The sequence below is a fragment of the Kwoniella dendrophila genome, chromosome 10 (assembly GCF_036810415.1).
Source record: "Kwoniella dendrophila CBS 6074 chromosome 10, complete sequence".
NCBI lineage: Eukaryota > Fungi > Basidiomycota > Tremellomycetes > Tremellales > Cryptococcaceae > Kwoniella > Kwoniella dendrophila.
The window spans coordinates 369117-384884 of NC_089485.1; the positions used below are offsets into that span (position 1 = coordinate 369117).

Below are 15768 nucleotides of genomic sequence, written 5' to 3' on the forward strand. Positions count from 1 at the left end.
TAGTACCATATCGCTGTAGATTATAATCGTTTTAATCATAAAGCTAATACCCTCTGCATCCCTTTTTGTTAACAGAAGATGTGAGGTATGTTCTAACAAAGATGTTGATAACCGGGTCTTTATACGGTAAATATCCACGTCATCTTCAAGGAATGACGGGATCAAATGAATGGGAAAGCTTACGTTCAAATGACGGATACAACCAATTGGTGTTCGGTTTCCCACAATCCCACAATCCTCCTTCTCCCTGTTGTATCCGTCATTGGAGAACACTTGCTTGCATTCGAGATAACATTCCTCAATTGATCTTTTATCCTTCTAAACATCATAGATAAACAAGCATAAACACAATGTCCGTACTTAGAACTTCATCCGCTAGACTCGTAGCTTTCAGAGCTCCAGTTGCTGTAAGTCCATTCACTTTCCTATTGTGGAAATGGAAGAAAGTTATAGATCTTTAGCCCACTTGATTTGACTATTCGACATTCTACCGAATCTGTATACAATGCTGACTATCCGTCTCTATCAATAACATCCACTATATACACTGTTTTCTCTTATGCTACCCTCTGGAATTGATATCTTTACTTGGTATCTGCCTTATTGGAATGAATAGCCTTTATCTGTCAGATACTACTCTCCAGATACCAGAGCTGAAGGTGCCACTGCTTCATCAACCGGATTCAAGTGAGTATCCATTTCGATAATCCCACAGAGATCTGTATACAAACAAGATTACTTGATTGAGGGTGAAACATCGCTCCCAATGAAAAGTCAGCTAACTCTCCATCTATTTTTCCTATCTACAGAAACCGAGAACAAGCCTCAGAAGCTAAATACGTCAAAGAACATGAAGCTCAAAAACTTAAGCAAGCTCAAGAAAAGCTCAAGGCTGCTCAAGCTGAAGTAGTAAGTATCTGATTTGTCTTTACTCAAATCTGGCATTACCTTCAAGCGGTTTCTCTTTCCATTCTAATCGAATTTCTGCTACTTCAACGGGGTTTTGTGTTGTTCCCAACTCTAAATATGATTTACTAATCACTTAACCATGATTCATTTCTTATCTGTAGGACAAACAACAAAAAATTGTTAATGATTCCAAATAATTAATGTTTACGGACGGAAGAGGGATTGAGAAGTAGCAATGAATATCACAATTCAATGCATTGAATTAGTTTAAATATGAATTTCCAAAGATTGTGTTTGTTGCCCGCACTCATATGTAGACCCAATTGTCTCCTTCGTTGTATATCGATAGCGTTATAGCAAATCGTATCGATTCGTGAGGCATCGATGAGGACTGTATGGTGGCGCAGTAAAGGAAGAGATTTTAAGCATGTGTTTCGGCAAGCAAGAACGGGAAATTTATGACGCACTTTTGATCCACTCTTTACTACTGCTAGACTTCTGCTGTGCTTGGCTTTTTACATCTACTGTATTTGCACTTTTCAACATTCTACATTCAACATTACAAACATTCGATACACAAATAATATTGTTATCGTGTCTGACCCAGCCAAGATCATCGCTGTTCGGTATATCGATATTATACGTATGAGATAATAGCATAGTCTTGCTCAAATTCGTATGAACCGATGACTGTAGTAACATCAGGATCAAGAGAGAGATGAATACTGGACGTACAGGCGCTCCTGCTGCTGAAAGGAGAAAGGATGATCCTCTGGGATCAAGAGGTAATGTGAGTAGCAAAGTAGCATTATTGTACGATCACAATGTGTCCAAGAAATTGTTTCAAATAGCTGATTATTCGGTTTTTTCTGTCATCGTAGACTCCAACTGGAGGTAAGCTTCTTTGTAGTACTTTACGGTATTCAGTCGTTAGGAACATAGACTAACTCTGATTGAACATACTTAGGTGTTCGGTCGAAACCACGTAAAAAAGCAAAAACTACAACTGCATCAAAACTTACACCAACCCCATCATCTCGATCGGGACCAATCCCGACCCCATATTTAGCATTAGCACCTACACCAATATCATCACTTTCAGCTTCTACTATAGATTCATTAGCTGCTACGGCTCAAGCTCAAGCTACAGCTTCAGCGTCTTCTTCTTCTGGATTAGTTTTACCTTCATCTTATGTACGGTCATCACAACAGCAAAAACAATTACCACCACCAAATCAAAGAAGAAATAAATCAACCTCAAATCTACAACAAACGGTTAACAATAATTCTTCTGAAAGGAACGAGAATGATTTTGCAGGAGGAGGTATTGGACCGAGTACTTTAAATCCTAATTATTCAACACCAAATTTGAATTTAAGTAGACCAATTAGCGGACAAGGTACAAACAGGCAACCACAACAACAAAAATATGTTAGTTCATTATTATCTCCACCAACTATAATACCTGGAGGTACTTCAGCTACACCAAGAATTCAAGGTTCTACTTCTAATATACAATCTCAACAACCAATACATGTTCGACGTAGATCAGGCGAAAGAGACAGAGAGAGAGGTGTAAATGTAATTAATAGTCGAAGATCACAAGAAAGATTAAGAGAAATAAGTGGAGTAATAGGTAATCCAAGTTTAACATCTTTAGGTCAATTAGGTCAAATTCTAGAATCAGGTCATTTACCTGAAAATGATAATGAAAATACTACTCAAGAGGATGAAAACGGTTTACTTCAAGCTCAAAATGAAGCTGCTCAAACTCCTAGAAGAAGACGAAGAATAGTAAGAGGTGAAAATGGTACTTCTGGTCCTGTAAGAAGGTTGACTGTAAGTTCAAGGGAAGAGGGTAGAGCATTAGGTTTAGCTAGAGGTGCAAGTATGAGAAGAACCAATGTATGGGATGGTGAGTTATTTCTGAATATATCTGATTCAGACGGTAATGAAGTATCACAACATGATCACTGACTTGGCTTGAATGGTTGATGTAGATATTCCTGATGCTGGTGAACCTCCACCGCCCTTTCCATTCCCTACTGCATCTACGTCTCGTTTACCTCCAGCTTTCGGAACTCCTATCACTCCTATTGCTTCTTCCGCCTCCTCATCCAGTAATTTGGAAGAGATAAGTGAAGAAAGACCACGTTCACCCCCTATAACATATGAACAAGCGATTGGATTATCCCCATTACCTTCACCTAGTCTACTTACAATTGACTCGGCTCCTTCTTCAACACCTTCGACACCTCGACCCATTCATAATCGACCCACATTATCAGTATCAACCACGACTCCTACAAATATACCTCAGATCATCTCTACCGCATCTCCTGAACAATCACCTGCTTCAACACATTACGCTTCAGCGCCTTCTTCACCAACTCAAACGGTTATAGGATTTGAAGATTTCAGAGCTAATGAAAGAGCTAAAAGACAAGAAAGGGATGATAGAAGAGCTTGGAACGAAGATCTCTTAGCGGGGTATACTTTAGAAGAAAGGGTCAAAAGGGAGATGGAAAGACGTATAGGAAGGATACAATCAGATGAAATGGTTGATGACCACCAAAGAGAAGTAGATGAGACAGAAAGTGAGGGGAATCGTGCAGGAAACCTCAGTCCCGTTGACTCTGATAACAGTTCAACTACGAGAAAAGACAACTCATCGCAAGCAAGTCATGAAGTTCCCGCCATCGTAGCTACGGAATCATCAAATGTTGTCTCGGAGAACTTGCCAAATCTACCGCCAAAAGACGCAGTGGATACATCGGATACCGCTTCGCCCTCTGAAGAGGTTGATATAAGCGATAAATCTGCAGAAAGTCAGATAATGGTACCACCTACGATTGACGAGGATCAGCAAGAGTTGTCTGAAGGTAGAAGATCGGTCACGCTGACATTGCTTGATCCAGTACCTTCCTCCGGTGGACTCGAACAAACCAATCCTGAGTTAGAACGGGATATTCCATCGAATTCGCAGTTAGATGAAGACGCTTTCACAACAATCGCAAAACCGCTTAGTACACCAAAAGATCTTGAAGTCCAACCCAACGAATCTACCGTGAGCAATGAAGCTCCTTCAGCCATCGAAGCGGCCCAACCAATTCAACCTAATACTGAGAAGCCTGTTGAACCTGCTGCAACGCCAAAACGACGACAACCTACTCGTAGCTCAACTGTGGAAACCGAAACTGCATTCAAAGCGTTGCTCACGCCCAGTGTTAAAAGGTTATCGGTACCTGAGTTTAGTCCATTCCGACCGCAATTAGCCAAATCGGTATCGAACGAACCACTTTTCACTAAGTCAGGGTGGGGCATCAGTAGTTCTGATCCCGAATCTTCAGCACTTTTGGACGATGATACGAATAACGAACCGGTGATAAAAGAATATCCAGCAGAGCCAATGAAGGAGGTAAAGTCGGAAGTCAAGGTTTCAGATAAAGATCAGAATTTACCACCAGGCAGAGAAGCAGCTTTGAAACGGAGAAATCTCGAAATTAAAGCTCAAAGGATCACGTCAACACAATCTTCTCCACCAACTTTACCAATAAACAAACCGAAAGTCAAGATACTGGAACGGAGACCAGTATCGGGACCTTTGATTAACTTTGATACTCCTACACCGTCTCCACCTGATTCAACAGTCTCAACTGCACCTAGAGAACGACCTACATCAGGTGATATTTCAGCTTTAGCAGCTTCAAGTGCGGAACTTTTGAGTTTACTTGAACTTCAAGATGATTATCATTCCAGACAAGATAATGAACCTATAGCTGAAAGTTCCGCTCAAGGTGCAGCTAGGATGGCTAAGAAGCCTCCCCCGCCTCCTCCACCTGCCATCAGAAGATTACAATCACATACACCGAGATTGGACCTAAGAAGAATACCCCCTCCTTTACCGAAAGATAACACTGATGCTGGTCATCCAATATCACCCTCCAAATTAGCCAATGAAAATGATAGGCAACTGGTTGTTAAGGGATCGACACCGAAGAACGAGATGATCAAACCACCCCTTCCGGCGCGGCGTGCAGCACCACCGCCTCCACCTCCAAATCTACCTCGTTTGAACTTGATACCCAAATTGCCACCTCCTTTACCTGCTCGACCAAGCCCCGCTCGTAAGAGATCATCATCCTCCTCTTCGCCTACTACACCATCAATCAGTTCCAAGAGCACGATCAAAGTTTCACCTTCACCACAACCTTCAATCTCTCCGCGTCTTAGCTTATCCCTTAATCATCAAAGTACAATTAAACCTAAAGGTCCAAGACCACCACCTCCACCACCAAGAGCAAGACAGACTAATTGGTTTAGCAATTTCTCTCGTAATAGCAAAGACAACAATAACAATGTACCTCCTGCTGACGGCCACCGCCAAGTCCCTGATAGAACTAGAGTTGCAGAAGAAGCGTTATCACCTGTTAGACCGAATCATGAGAGATCCCAATCGGATTATCCTCGCTTAGTGTCACCTGCTCAAGAAGAAGAACAAACTGAAGAGAGAGAAAGGGTTATTGAAAGATCCTCTTCCGCTGCCAACCTTGGTGAAGATGATGATGACATATCCGAATCACACATAGAGGAACAAGCTGTATTACCTTTAGCTGATGTCGGACAATCGTCCAGTGGGAATGCTCGTATCACGGGTGATGATGAGAATGTAGGAGAAGAAAGAGGTGAAAGAAGAGAATGGACAGATTTAGATTTATTGATACATCGAATTGATCGATCCAATCCGCAAGCAGAACGACAAGAAGGAGATAGTGACAATAGCAATAGCAATAATAACAATACTTTACCTGCGTTAGACTCGTATGAAGGTTATCGACAAATAGAAAATTTCTTTGGACCATCAAAAAGTCAAGCTGCTACACCTGCACAGCTAGATACTTTGCTAGTAGGATTAATTCAAATTGATTCAAAAAGAATAACAACAAAAGGTAAAGTAAAATTAAAATTATCTTTATTAGGTTTAAGAGTTATAAAATGTTCAATTTGTTTATCACAATTTAAACAAAATGAAAAAGCTATAATGTTACCTAATTGTTCACATGTTGGACATGAATCATGTGCCATTAGATGGTTTAAGGAAAAAAATAATTGTTGGGTTTGTAGAGAGGTTTTATCTGAAGAATAAAGCTGTTTTTCTTGGCTTTCGAGCTTTGAAACAGAAGATTAAGTAGGAAAGAAAGAAGGAAGATTCATAGAGGAAACTCAAGGAAAGAAGAAGGTTAATTTATTGTATTACGGAAGAAGAGACATAGAATCAGAAAGGGAGATTATGGATAATTTTGAGAACACTCATTCATAGGTTCTTTGTATTTTTCCCACAAATATTTATCTATCCATTCATCCGGGAAGGACATTTAGCATTTGTTCCGTTGTTTCTAAGTACTATGTAGCACAACTTTTTTTTCCCCATATATCTGTTATTTCTTCGTATAATCATTCATATGCCATACATGTAGCTCATATTGTCCTATTACCAGTCGTTGCAGCTCTGCATACAACGTTTTTACGTTATCAGCAGCACTCTTGTTCGAATCTTCACTGATTCTTTCGAGTAGAAAGCTCAGCGTAAGTTGGAATGAGAGACTGTTAGTAGCCAGGCGAAAAAAGTGATTGACAGACGCACGAGGGAGCAGAAGGAAGTCATTATACATCAATCAAACTACGTGTAAGAGTAGAAGAAACGTTATATGTTATCATTAATCGATCCACAATACAAGCCTTAAGCGAGAGCGAAATCTAGTTGTTGTTTTTCATGTTACCTTCGTTCTAATCTACGTTCATTGTTTTGATCCTGCCCGAGAGTATCAAATTCGTTTCAATCAATTATCTATATGCGCATAAGCTAAATTGAAGTCTTGATCAAATTGAGTCTGAATCTAGATATCTCCCATCTATTGAGCAAGGATAGATCGTACGAATGAATGATAGTTGATTTGACCGTCTCTGAAATACAAGCAAAAAAGCATAGTTAGATCATCGATTGGCTATGAGCCCATTCTGGACCATGTATATCCAATATCTTATTTCCCTTCGTGTTATATATCATATCCTCAAAAAGACCAATGATTAAGATAGAAACTCACTGTACAGGGAAACCTTTCAATAACTCATCAACTTCTTCATCTGACATTTTTTCACCTAATTGAGTTAAAACATATCTTAATTCACCTGCACCAATAAATCCATTTCCTGATTTATCAAATACTTGAAAACCTTTAATGAATTCGTCTATGTGTTTGATATAAGAACATTAGTTAGAAGAGATTTCCTTATTATATCATGATTTTTTATATTTTATTATGCTAAAATATATATATATATATGACTTACCAGCTGTACCAGCAGGTTTCCAACCATCAGGTCTATTTAAAACATTTAAAAATTCATCATAATTGAATGTATTACCAACATTTGATTCTAATTGATTTACTTCTGCTTGTGTTGGATTTTGACCTAATGATCTTAATAATTCACCTAATGATTCTCTTGGTACTTGACCTGTACCTCTTTTATCGAATAATGCGAAAGCTTCTCTGTATTCTGTTTATTTCGTGAATGTAAAATTGGCAAATGGTGTTAGGTTATGCAATGTAAAGGCCAGAATCCAAATTGAGTGTTTGATGTAAGATCGTATAAGATGGTCAGTATATCATTTTACAATCAATCGTCATGCTATATAAGTTGGGAGAAAAGCACGGACCTGCGTTATTACCAGACTTAGAGGTGAAGTGGAATACGATCAGCTTTTTCGCTCGATCATCACGAGGGTCCATAAACTCACCATTTTGTTCGAATACCTTGATTATGATTCTGTCAAGTGTATGTAAAGTTATATAAGTAATGATCCCTTATCAATGTTTTGTAACAAAGTCAATCAAAATGCCATTCAGTAGCAGCAACAACAACAAAAGTGAAATCAAAAGTCCCAATCCTTCAACCTGAAACTCAATACCACGCGACAATTCAGTAAAGACGCGTCGAGAGATCAAACCTATTATTTAAAGATAGTATTTATTGTAATTTATCCCAGTATACATTTTTTCCCATTGTCTATTTATTCCTTGGGTTTTACGCTTACAAGGTGGCAATTTACTGTAATGTATTATAATTACCCCATGTGGGATACTAAGGCGCGGTATGTAAATTATTAACTATTAAATTAGTTGTAAAAATTCGCCATTCAATTTTTTCAGTTTTTGTCGCCACCAGTATACTGCAGTCGCAAGACCATATCAAAAAATTATATCTCTACCTTTCTTCTTCCTTTTCCTCTTTCTCTTCCTACCCAAAAACATTCTTCTTTTCCTTCTTCGAAAAGTCAATACATATATCAATCTTTCTTTCATTTTCCCGTTTTATCTTCAGATTTTAGTCGTTCTTTTTTTTTCTCTTCAATTGTATAGAGAGATAGAAAAAAAAGGCAATCAAAAAGCATTATAGACGGAATTTTCGAATACAACTAAAAAACAAGTTCAATTCGCCTATTAACACAGTAAACAAATAAAACAATATCAAAATGTCTGGACCTAATGGTTTAAACGGCCTCGAAGCCAAATTTAACAGTAAGTTTTCTGAACGTATGCCTAGCAAACTCGCTTTTGTCGCTGACGACTATGGCCAACTTTTTTTTCACTTTAGGTGGTATGAAACTTAACCCTGAAAGACCTGCTTATGTTCCTCCTCATATGAGAAACAGAGGACCACCACCTCCTGGACCTGGACCTCAATTCAGTGCTCCTGCACCCGCTGGACCGGGTTATCATCAATCACCAACTGGATTACCTACTCCAGCTACTACTCCACCTCAATCAAGAGGTTCTTACGCTCCTCCTGCTCAAAGAGGTGCAGCTTTCCCTCCTGCATCTGCAGCTCCTCCCAGAGCCGCCGAAGATGGTGGATGGGGTGGTGTTGCACCAAGAAGAGGTCCCGCTGAACCAAGATCTTTCGGTGGTGGTGCTCCAGGTTTTGGTAGTTGGAAAAACGGTCAACATATCACTGGTGCAAGAAACCCAAGATTAGAAAAAGAATTATTCGGTGAAGCTGGTGACGGTGTACATCAAGTAAGTATCAATACCATATCTTGCCATCAACTGTATTGTTCTTTGGCTGACAACTGTCACCTAGTCCACTGGTATCAACTTCGACAAATATGCCGATATCCCTGTTGAAGCTACTGGTCAAGGTGTACCAGAACCTGTTACCGAGTTCACCAACCCCCCTATCGATCCTGTTCTCCTTGAAAACATCACCTATGCCCGATACACCACTCCTACTCCAGTACAAAAGTACTCTCTTCCTATCGTCGCTGGTGGTCGAGATTTAATGGCTTGTGCCCAAACTGGTTCAGGTAAAACCGGTGGTTTCCTTTTCCCAATTCTCTCAGCCATGTTCACCTACGGTCCTATCGCTCCTCCCGCCGACAATTACGGAGGTGGTTACAACTCCAGAAGAAAGGCTTACCCAACTGCCCTTGTTCTCGCCCCTACCCGAGAATTGGTATCCCAAATTCACGACGAAGCTAGAAAATTCGCTTACAGATCTTGGGCCAGACCTGCCGTAGTCTACGGTGGTGCTGATATTGGTCAACAAATCAGAGCTCTTGACAGAGGTTGTGATCTTCTTTCAGCTACTCCTGGTCGATTAGTCGATTTGATTGAAAGAGGTAGAATCTCCCTTGCCAACGTCAAATACCTCGTTCTTGATGAGGCCGATCGAATGCTTGATATGGGTTTCGAGCCTCAAATCAGACAAATTGTAGAAGGTGAAGATATGCCAGGTGTTATGGACAGACAAACTCTCATGTTTTCAGCCACTTTCCCTAAAGAAATTCAAATGCTCGCTAGATCTTTCCTCAAAGAATACATCTTCCTTTCTGTTGGTCGAGTTGGTTCAACATCTGAAAACATCACTCAAAGAGTAGAATACGTTGATGATGCCGATAAACGGTCATTACTTTTAGATTTATTAGCAGCTGAACAATCTGGTGGTTTAATCCTTGTCTTCGTCGAAACTAAACGAATGGCCGATTCATTATGTGATTTCCTCTTAATGAGAGGTCAAACTGCTACCTCCATTCATGGTGATAGAACTCAAAGAGAAAGGGAAGCTGCTCTTCACGCTTTCAGAACTGGTCGAGCTCCTATCCTTGTCGCTACTGCCGTTGCTGCAAGAGGTTTAGATATCCCAAATGTCACCCACGTTATTCTTTACGATCTCCCTACCGATGTTGCTGAATACACCCACCGAATTGGTCGAACTGGTAGAGCTGGTAACACTGGTACATCAACCGCTTTCTTCAACAGACAAAACTTAAACATCTCAAGAGAATTAATCGATTTACTCAAAGAAGCCAACCAAGTCGTTCCTCAATGGCTTATCGACGTTTCTTCTGAAAGATCATTCGGTGGCAGTGGTGGAAGAGGTGGTAGAGGACGAGGTGGTGGTGGTGCTCGATCAGGTGGTCGAGACTTCAGACAAGGTGGCGGAGGTGGTGGATTCGGTGGTGGTGCTCCTCGAGGTGGTGCCAGTTACGGAGGTGGTGGTGGATACGGCGGTGGATTCGGAGGTTACGGTGGGGGTGGAGGTGGGGGTGCTTTCCCTCCTCCAGCTGCTTCGGGTGGTGCTAGTTGGTGGTAAACCTTGGTTTCACCATTACTAGAGTGATCATTTCACCCATATACCCGGTTTCCTCCTTCCTTCGCCCCCCCCCCCCCCCCCTTTCTCTTTCTTTCGTTCTGTTTCTTTCTGTCTTCCTCGGCTCTTTCCACATTTCCGAAATACGCCTTCCAACCGTCTCTCGAGCCTTTTACAACGCGTTCAATCAGTCTCTTGCCACTCCTCAACACTACATCAGCGTCCGTACTCTTTAGACTTAAAAAACTGCATTCAATCGCAAAGCGCTGGACGCAATCACTTATAATTAGAAATATGGACGTTACAAAAAATATAGAAAATATACAATCACACAAATAATCGAACACCACCAGCAATAGAGACAATTAGAACGCAATTGACTAAAAGCTTGTATCAATAAACGATCTTAGACGGTACCGAGGCTTTTCACATTCTCCCAGTATACCCCAGCATACATTTATCAATCAGTCAGGACTTTTTCTCTCTTACATATGGCATCTCAAAAATATTGGCACACATTTTAACGAATTTTAACGATCAAAAGGAAATATCCCTTCACACGAAGTTGGATGAAAATTATAGAATAAATCAATGGACATTCAGCTTTTTTAGAATTATATAGAATTTTGGGATTTTCTTTTTTTAGTTCGATGTTCACAATTGGACATCTTACCATTGCTCAACAATCAAGTTAGATATGTTGAGAGGTGGTTCTTTCAATACAATACAATTTTGTGCCAACTCAATCAAATTATTATAATATAATACGATATAGAACTCATATCGCCATAACCAAAGAGAAAGAAGGTTATTTCTTTTTACGTTTCTTCTATCACTTCGTCGTTCCATTTATTTCGGGCAATAGAAACACCCCATATAGGCATCAATCCTAGTTGTATAACAGTACAATATATGTATATATAGGCATGGTGTTAGAATTGGCCTCAATAAATAGACATCTAGTAAAGAAGAAGAAAAAGAAATGAAAAGATAGATGCATGCATATTCTGTCTGTGTATACATTCTTAAGTCGAGCTAGCTGCGTTTGTATTTCTGTGTTGAGAATAAGAACGCTTGCAATCCTTTCGGGACTGACTACATAAATATTTAATCTTATCTTCGACATCTCTCGTTCACAACCTCCACATTCCCTCAAACAAAATCATACCTACATCGTGATATAATCACCCGATGACGTCTTATCGATAGCCCAATTAACCGATACAACCAGATGATATTCGATCGGGGATTACGGGTTAGTATGTACAAATGTAGTACTAGTATGCACAAGTATGCGGTAATGTGATGCTATCATCATCAATTTGTTCACAGATCATATTTTTCATGATCTTATGTTTGATTTGTAAACGATTACGAGGTTATACACAAAAGTAACTCAGATGCATATAATTTACTCGTAAATGTATATATAAACGTTTTATCTTCTTTTTTCTTCCATTGCTATTGTACTAAATTATCCATTTGAATAAGTGGAAAAACTCGACTCACTCAATTACAAAGTACGATATAACATTATACAAAATGTCAGCAGATCAACAAACAGGTGTATTTTTAAAAGATAAATTATTAGCTAAAGCTATGACTTCTGATTTAACCAAAGTTGAAGGAAAGTGAGTACAGATTGCATGTCAAATTCAAGATCTTTTTTTATAAGGGAATAAATCCATTACTGTAGAATAGAATAGAACAGATATATACGAAGACGAAGAATGTTACTATATCACTCTATGATCATCCTTCATAGAAATCCATGATTGTGATCCTATATAGCGGGCAGCTGATATATTAATCATTTAAACCTATATACTGTAGTTGGTATTTCAAAGAAGCAGCTTTAATTGATAGAGGAAGATTTGAAGAAAGTGATACACATACTACATGTCCATGGAAAGGTGAGTAACTATAACCCTTGGTTGACATATACGAATCTAAAAATATATGGTGATGATGCATTCAATGTATCTACTGAAAAGATTTATAACTTACCAATGATATTTCCATACATCCATCACATCAAATTCAGGTGAAGCAAGTTACTTCAACTATAAAACAGAAGATGGTGAATTGATTAAGGATATCGCTTGGTAAGCTTCTATGTTATTGAACCAATATATACAATATCTCAAGTACTGTAATTGACGAAATCTCATCATTCCGCTCCTTTATGTATATATATATATATATATAGGTTTTACCCAAAACCTAAATCTGACGCTGAAGCGCAAGTTGGAGGTAGAATTGCATTCTACGTTAGTAAGATCGATGGATTGAGAGTGGGCGCACCATCAATCTAATCAAATGAAGACAAATCGAGGATCTCATAAATGAATAAAAAAAACATATGGTAAAATTGTAAGAGAAGGAAAGAAGTTGAAGAAGCAAGGGCTTTCCAGTATCATCATCATCAAGAACATATGTAGCTATTATCCATCCATGCAACATGTATTTAATCATTTTGTGTCACTTGGACAGTGTGGTCTACATGTCAGCCTAATAGATACACTTCTTCGCTCGTCTGATCAGCTCAATCAATAAACACGATCATTCATTCTCGCATTCCTGTTAAATATGTACGCTGGGTTCATTCGTTCTTAAGTTGTAGAAAAGTGGAATTATTTGCATCAATAATTGTAAAAAACTAATCATTCGTCTATATATATAAAGTATTATGAACATACTGTCACGCAAATGGTTTTTTTTTTCTTCCAGTCAATCACCTATACGACTATTCTCCTTATATTGTTTCTATGCAGCTACGACTGGACCGTCATATTTAGGCATTTTAGATTGTCTATACCAAAGTACGAATACTATACCAGTGAATAAGATATAAGCACCAGTGAAAAAGTAAGAGTTTTTGGAACCTGTCCAATCTTCAATTGTACCATTTCCAGTATTGATTAAACCTGCTTGAACTGAAATACCAATTACACCACCAACTTGGAATAAAATGTTGGCGAAAGAACCACCTACACCAGCGAATTCTAGAGGGAAAGCTTGAATGATTGAAGTATTCATTCCGATGAAAACAATCATACCACCTGCTGTACCTAAAATTTGACCAGGGAACATGAATCTCCAATAATCTTTACCTGCACCACCATTTGAAAATGCAAACAACATTGATCCGGCAAAACATAATACTGAAGCTGCAGGTTGAACATATCTTGGTCTTGTAATTAACCATGGTAAAGCTTGAGTTGAAGAACCAACAAATAATGCTGTTATACCCATAGGTAATAATTTGACTGCAGTTAAAATAGCTGAATTATGTAAAGCTTCTTGGAAATATGTTGCTATTCTAAGTTGTGCACAAGCAAACCACATGAAAATTGCTGAAGCTTGTAAAATTAATGGGAAAATATTTGGATATGACCACATATCATGAGGTAATAATGAATATCCTCTAGGCATATATCTTTCCCAAACTAAAAAGGCAACCAATAAGAAGATTGAGACGATTAATGGTGCGATGAAGATAGCTTTATTCCATCCATCTACAGCAGCTTGAGTGAAACCTAAAATGAATAAAACCAAACATGCTAATAAGATAACTACACCACCTAAATCCATTCTCTTTAATTTGGCGGCACCAGGTAAATCTTCAGCGACAGCTTCTGTTCTTGGCATCATGAACCAAGCTAAGACGGCGAATGGTGCAATGATGATAGTGATAAACCTGAAATACCATCTCCAATTGGCTAAGAGGAAGATACCAGCAAGTACTAAAGCAATAGTGTTGGCTAATGCTCCAGCCATACCGAATAAGGCAAGTTTTTTGGCTTGTTCTGCAGGTTCTGGATACATCTGGATGATCATGTTGATGGAACTTGGGATAGTCAAGACCGCCAAAAGACCAGAGATAGCTCGAAGGACGAAGAAAGCATATTGATTGGTCATGAATGAGATGATAAGGTAGAAAATTGCGATACCAATAAAACCAATAGTGTATACCCTATGAGGTGGGTATAAATCCGCCAATCGACCAGCAAAGAGAAGTGTGGCAGCGAAAGCGAGTCTGCGAATGTCATATAGATTAGCCACGACCGATATCTATTTATGCATTTAAGATGTGCATGACTTACGAATAAGTACCCAAAATCCATGCTTGATCACCTGTTTTGACACCGAGATCTTCTGCTATAGGAGCAGTCATAAGGAAAGTTGCTGATACACCGGCAGCATCAATAAACATGCTATAGAAACGTACCGGTATGTCGTCAGCTCATTGTCTTGTTATATTCAAGGTTTCGCCGGTTGACCGAGAAAATTACGAAATACCGAAAAATAGCCACCGTATAATTTAACATGCGGTTATGATCGGTATGTAAAGATTATGGGTGGATATAAATAATGGTATGACGAATAAATGTGATCGAAACGGAAAGACTATGAAGAGAAAAAACTTACGAAAGACAGAAACAAAGTAGTAAAATACCTTTTCTTTTGGGGTCCAAAGAAGCTAAAGCATTTTTGTGATGATGTGGATGAGCTGCACCTGATTTTTCTAATTCAGATTCAACTTTACCCATTGTTGATTGAGCAGGTAAATGTTCATCGTCATCAGCTGTAGTTGTTGATAAAGCTTTTTCCTTGTTAATGGTCGTAGCGTTTAAATCTGTTAATGTCGCACTTGCGTCATTTGCACGAGGTGAAGGTGATAAACTGTCATCCCCACCATCAGATACAAATGTTGGTGATCTAGAGAAACCATTGTTTTCAGTCGCTTGTACAGGAGCTAAGCCACTTTGAGCATTTGGAGCGGTAGCTGTTATTTCAGCTGACATCTTGAGGAATATTCGTTCAATTAAAGGTTGATATCTATACCAGTGTATATGTAAATGAGTAGGGAAGAAATGATAGGGATATTATACTGTATAAGCTCGACTGTATTTGAGGTTCGTGAGTTTGTAATATTGAATCGTGAAGAAGACTTGTTGAATGATAAGAAAAGGATATCTCGGAATGTTCTTATATATATATTATATATATTACCGTCCTGTCTATCTATCTATTTTCGTATCTATAAAATACAGTCCGATAAAAGGGAAAAAGATGACCGAAGGACACATGTGTGACCCAAGACGATTCATGATAAAATGCTTATAAATAAACAATTTAAGAAAATTTAACCTTTTCAAAGGATACTATAATTACTGTACTCGATTACTCAGACTTCGGCAC

General features: G+C 38.8%; 6 protein-coding genes across 6 annotated transcripts; 4 read left to right on the forward strand and 2 right to left on the reverse strand.

Annotated features, from left to right (window-relative positions):
• Positions 1-350: 350 nt before the first annotated feature.
• Positions 351-1106, forward strand: L201_007108 (uncharacterized protein; the record flags this gene model as incomplete). The annotated part of the gene is made up of 4 exons (XM_066222819.1): positions 351-407; positions 617-687; positions 810-909; positions 1071-1106. The coding sequence occupies 4 exons, from the start codon at positions 351-353 to the stop codon at positions 1104-1106; spliced, it is 264 nt and encodes an 87-aa protein (XP_066078916.1).
• A 521-nt stretch (positions 1107-1627) lies between these two features.
• On the forward strand, positions 1628-6055 carry L201_007109 (uncharacterized protein; the record flags this gene model as incomplete). Its single annotated transcript, XM_066222820.1, has 4 exons — positions 1628-1699; positions 1791-1803; positions 1877-2824; positions 2910-6055. 4 exons carry the CDS (start codon positions 1628-1630, stop codon positions 6053-6055), a joined length of 4179 nt encoding a protein of 1392 aa, XP_066078917.1.
• Positions 6056-6821: 766 nt separating this feature from the next.
• On the reverse strand, positions 6822-7714 carry L201_007110 (uncharacterized protein; the record flags this gene model as incomplete). Its single annotated transcript, XM_066222821.1, has 5 exons — positions 6822-6873; positions 7014-7158; positions 7261-7470; positions 7631-7646; positions 7712-7714. 5 exons carry the CDS (start codon positions 7712-7714, stop codon positions 6822-6824), a joined length of 426 nt encoding a protein of 141 aa, XP_066078918.1.
• A 732-nt stretch (positions 7715-8446) lies between these two features.
• L201_007111 (ATP-dependent RNA helicase ded1) lies at positions 8447-10566 on the forward strand (the record flags this gene model as incomplete). Its single annotated transcript, XM_066222822.1, has 3 exons — positions 8447-8492; positions 8569-8990; positions 9055-10566. The coding sequence occupies 3 exons, from the start codon at positions 8447-8449 to the stop codon at positions 10564-10566; spliced, it is 1980 nt and encodes a 659-aa protein (XP_066078919.1).
• A 1539-nt stretch (positions 10567-12105) lies between these two features.
• L201_007112 (uncharacterized protein) lies at positions 12106-12878 on the forward strand (the record flags this gene model as incomplete). The annotated part of the gene is made up of 4 exons (XM_066222823.1): positions 12106-12194; positions 12397-12476; positions 12608-12668; positions 12773-12878. 4 exons carry the CDS (start codon positions 12106-12108, stop codon positions 12876-12878), a joined length of 336 nt encoding a protein of 111 aa, XP_066078920.1.
• Positions 12879-13329: 451 nt separating this feature from the next.
• Positions 13330-15371, reverse strand: L201_007113 (uncharacterized protein; the record flags this gene model as incomplete). The annotated part of the gene is made up of 3 exons (XM_066222824.1): positions 13330-14602; positions 14670-14780; positions 14995-15371. The coding sequence occupies 3 exons, from the start codon at positions 15369-15371 to the stop codon at positions 13330-13332; spliced, it is 1761 nt and encodes a 586-aa protein (XP_066078921.1).
• Positions 15372-15768: the final 397 nt, after the last annotated feature.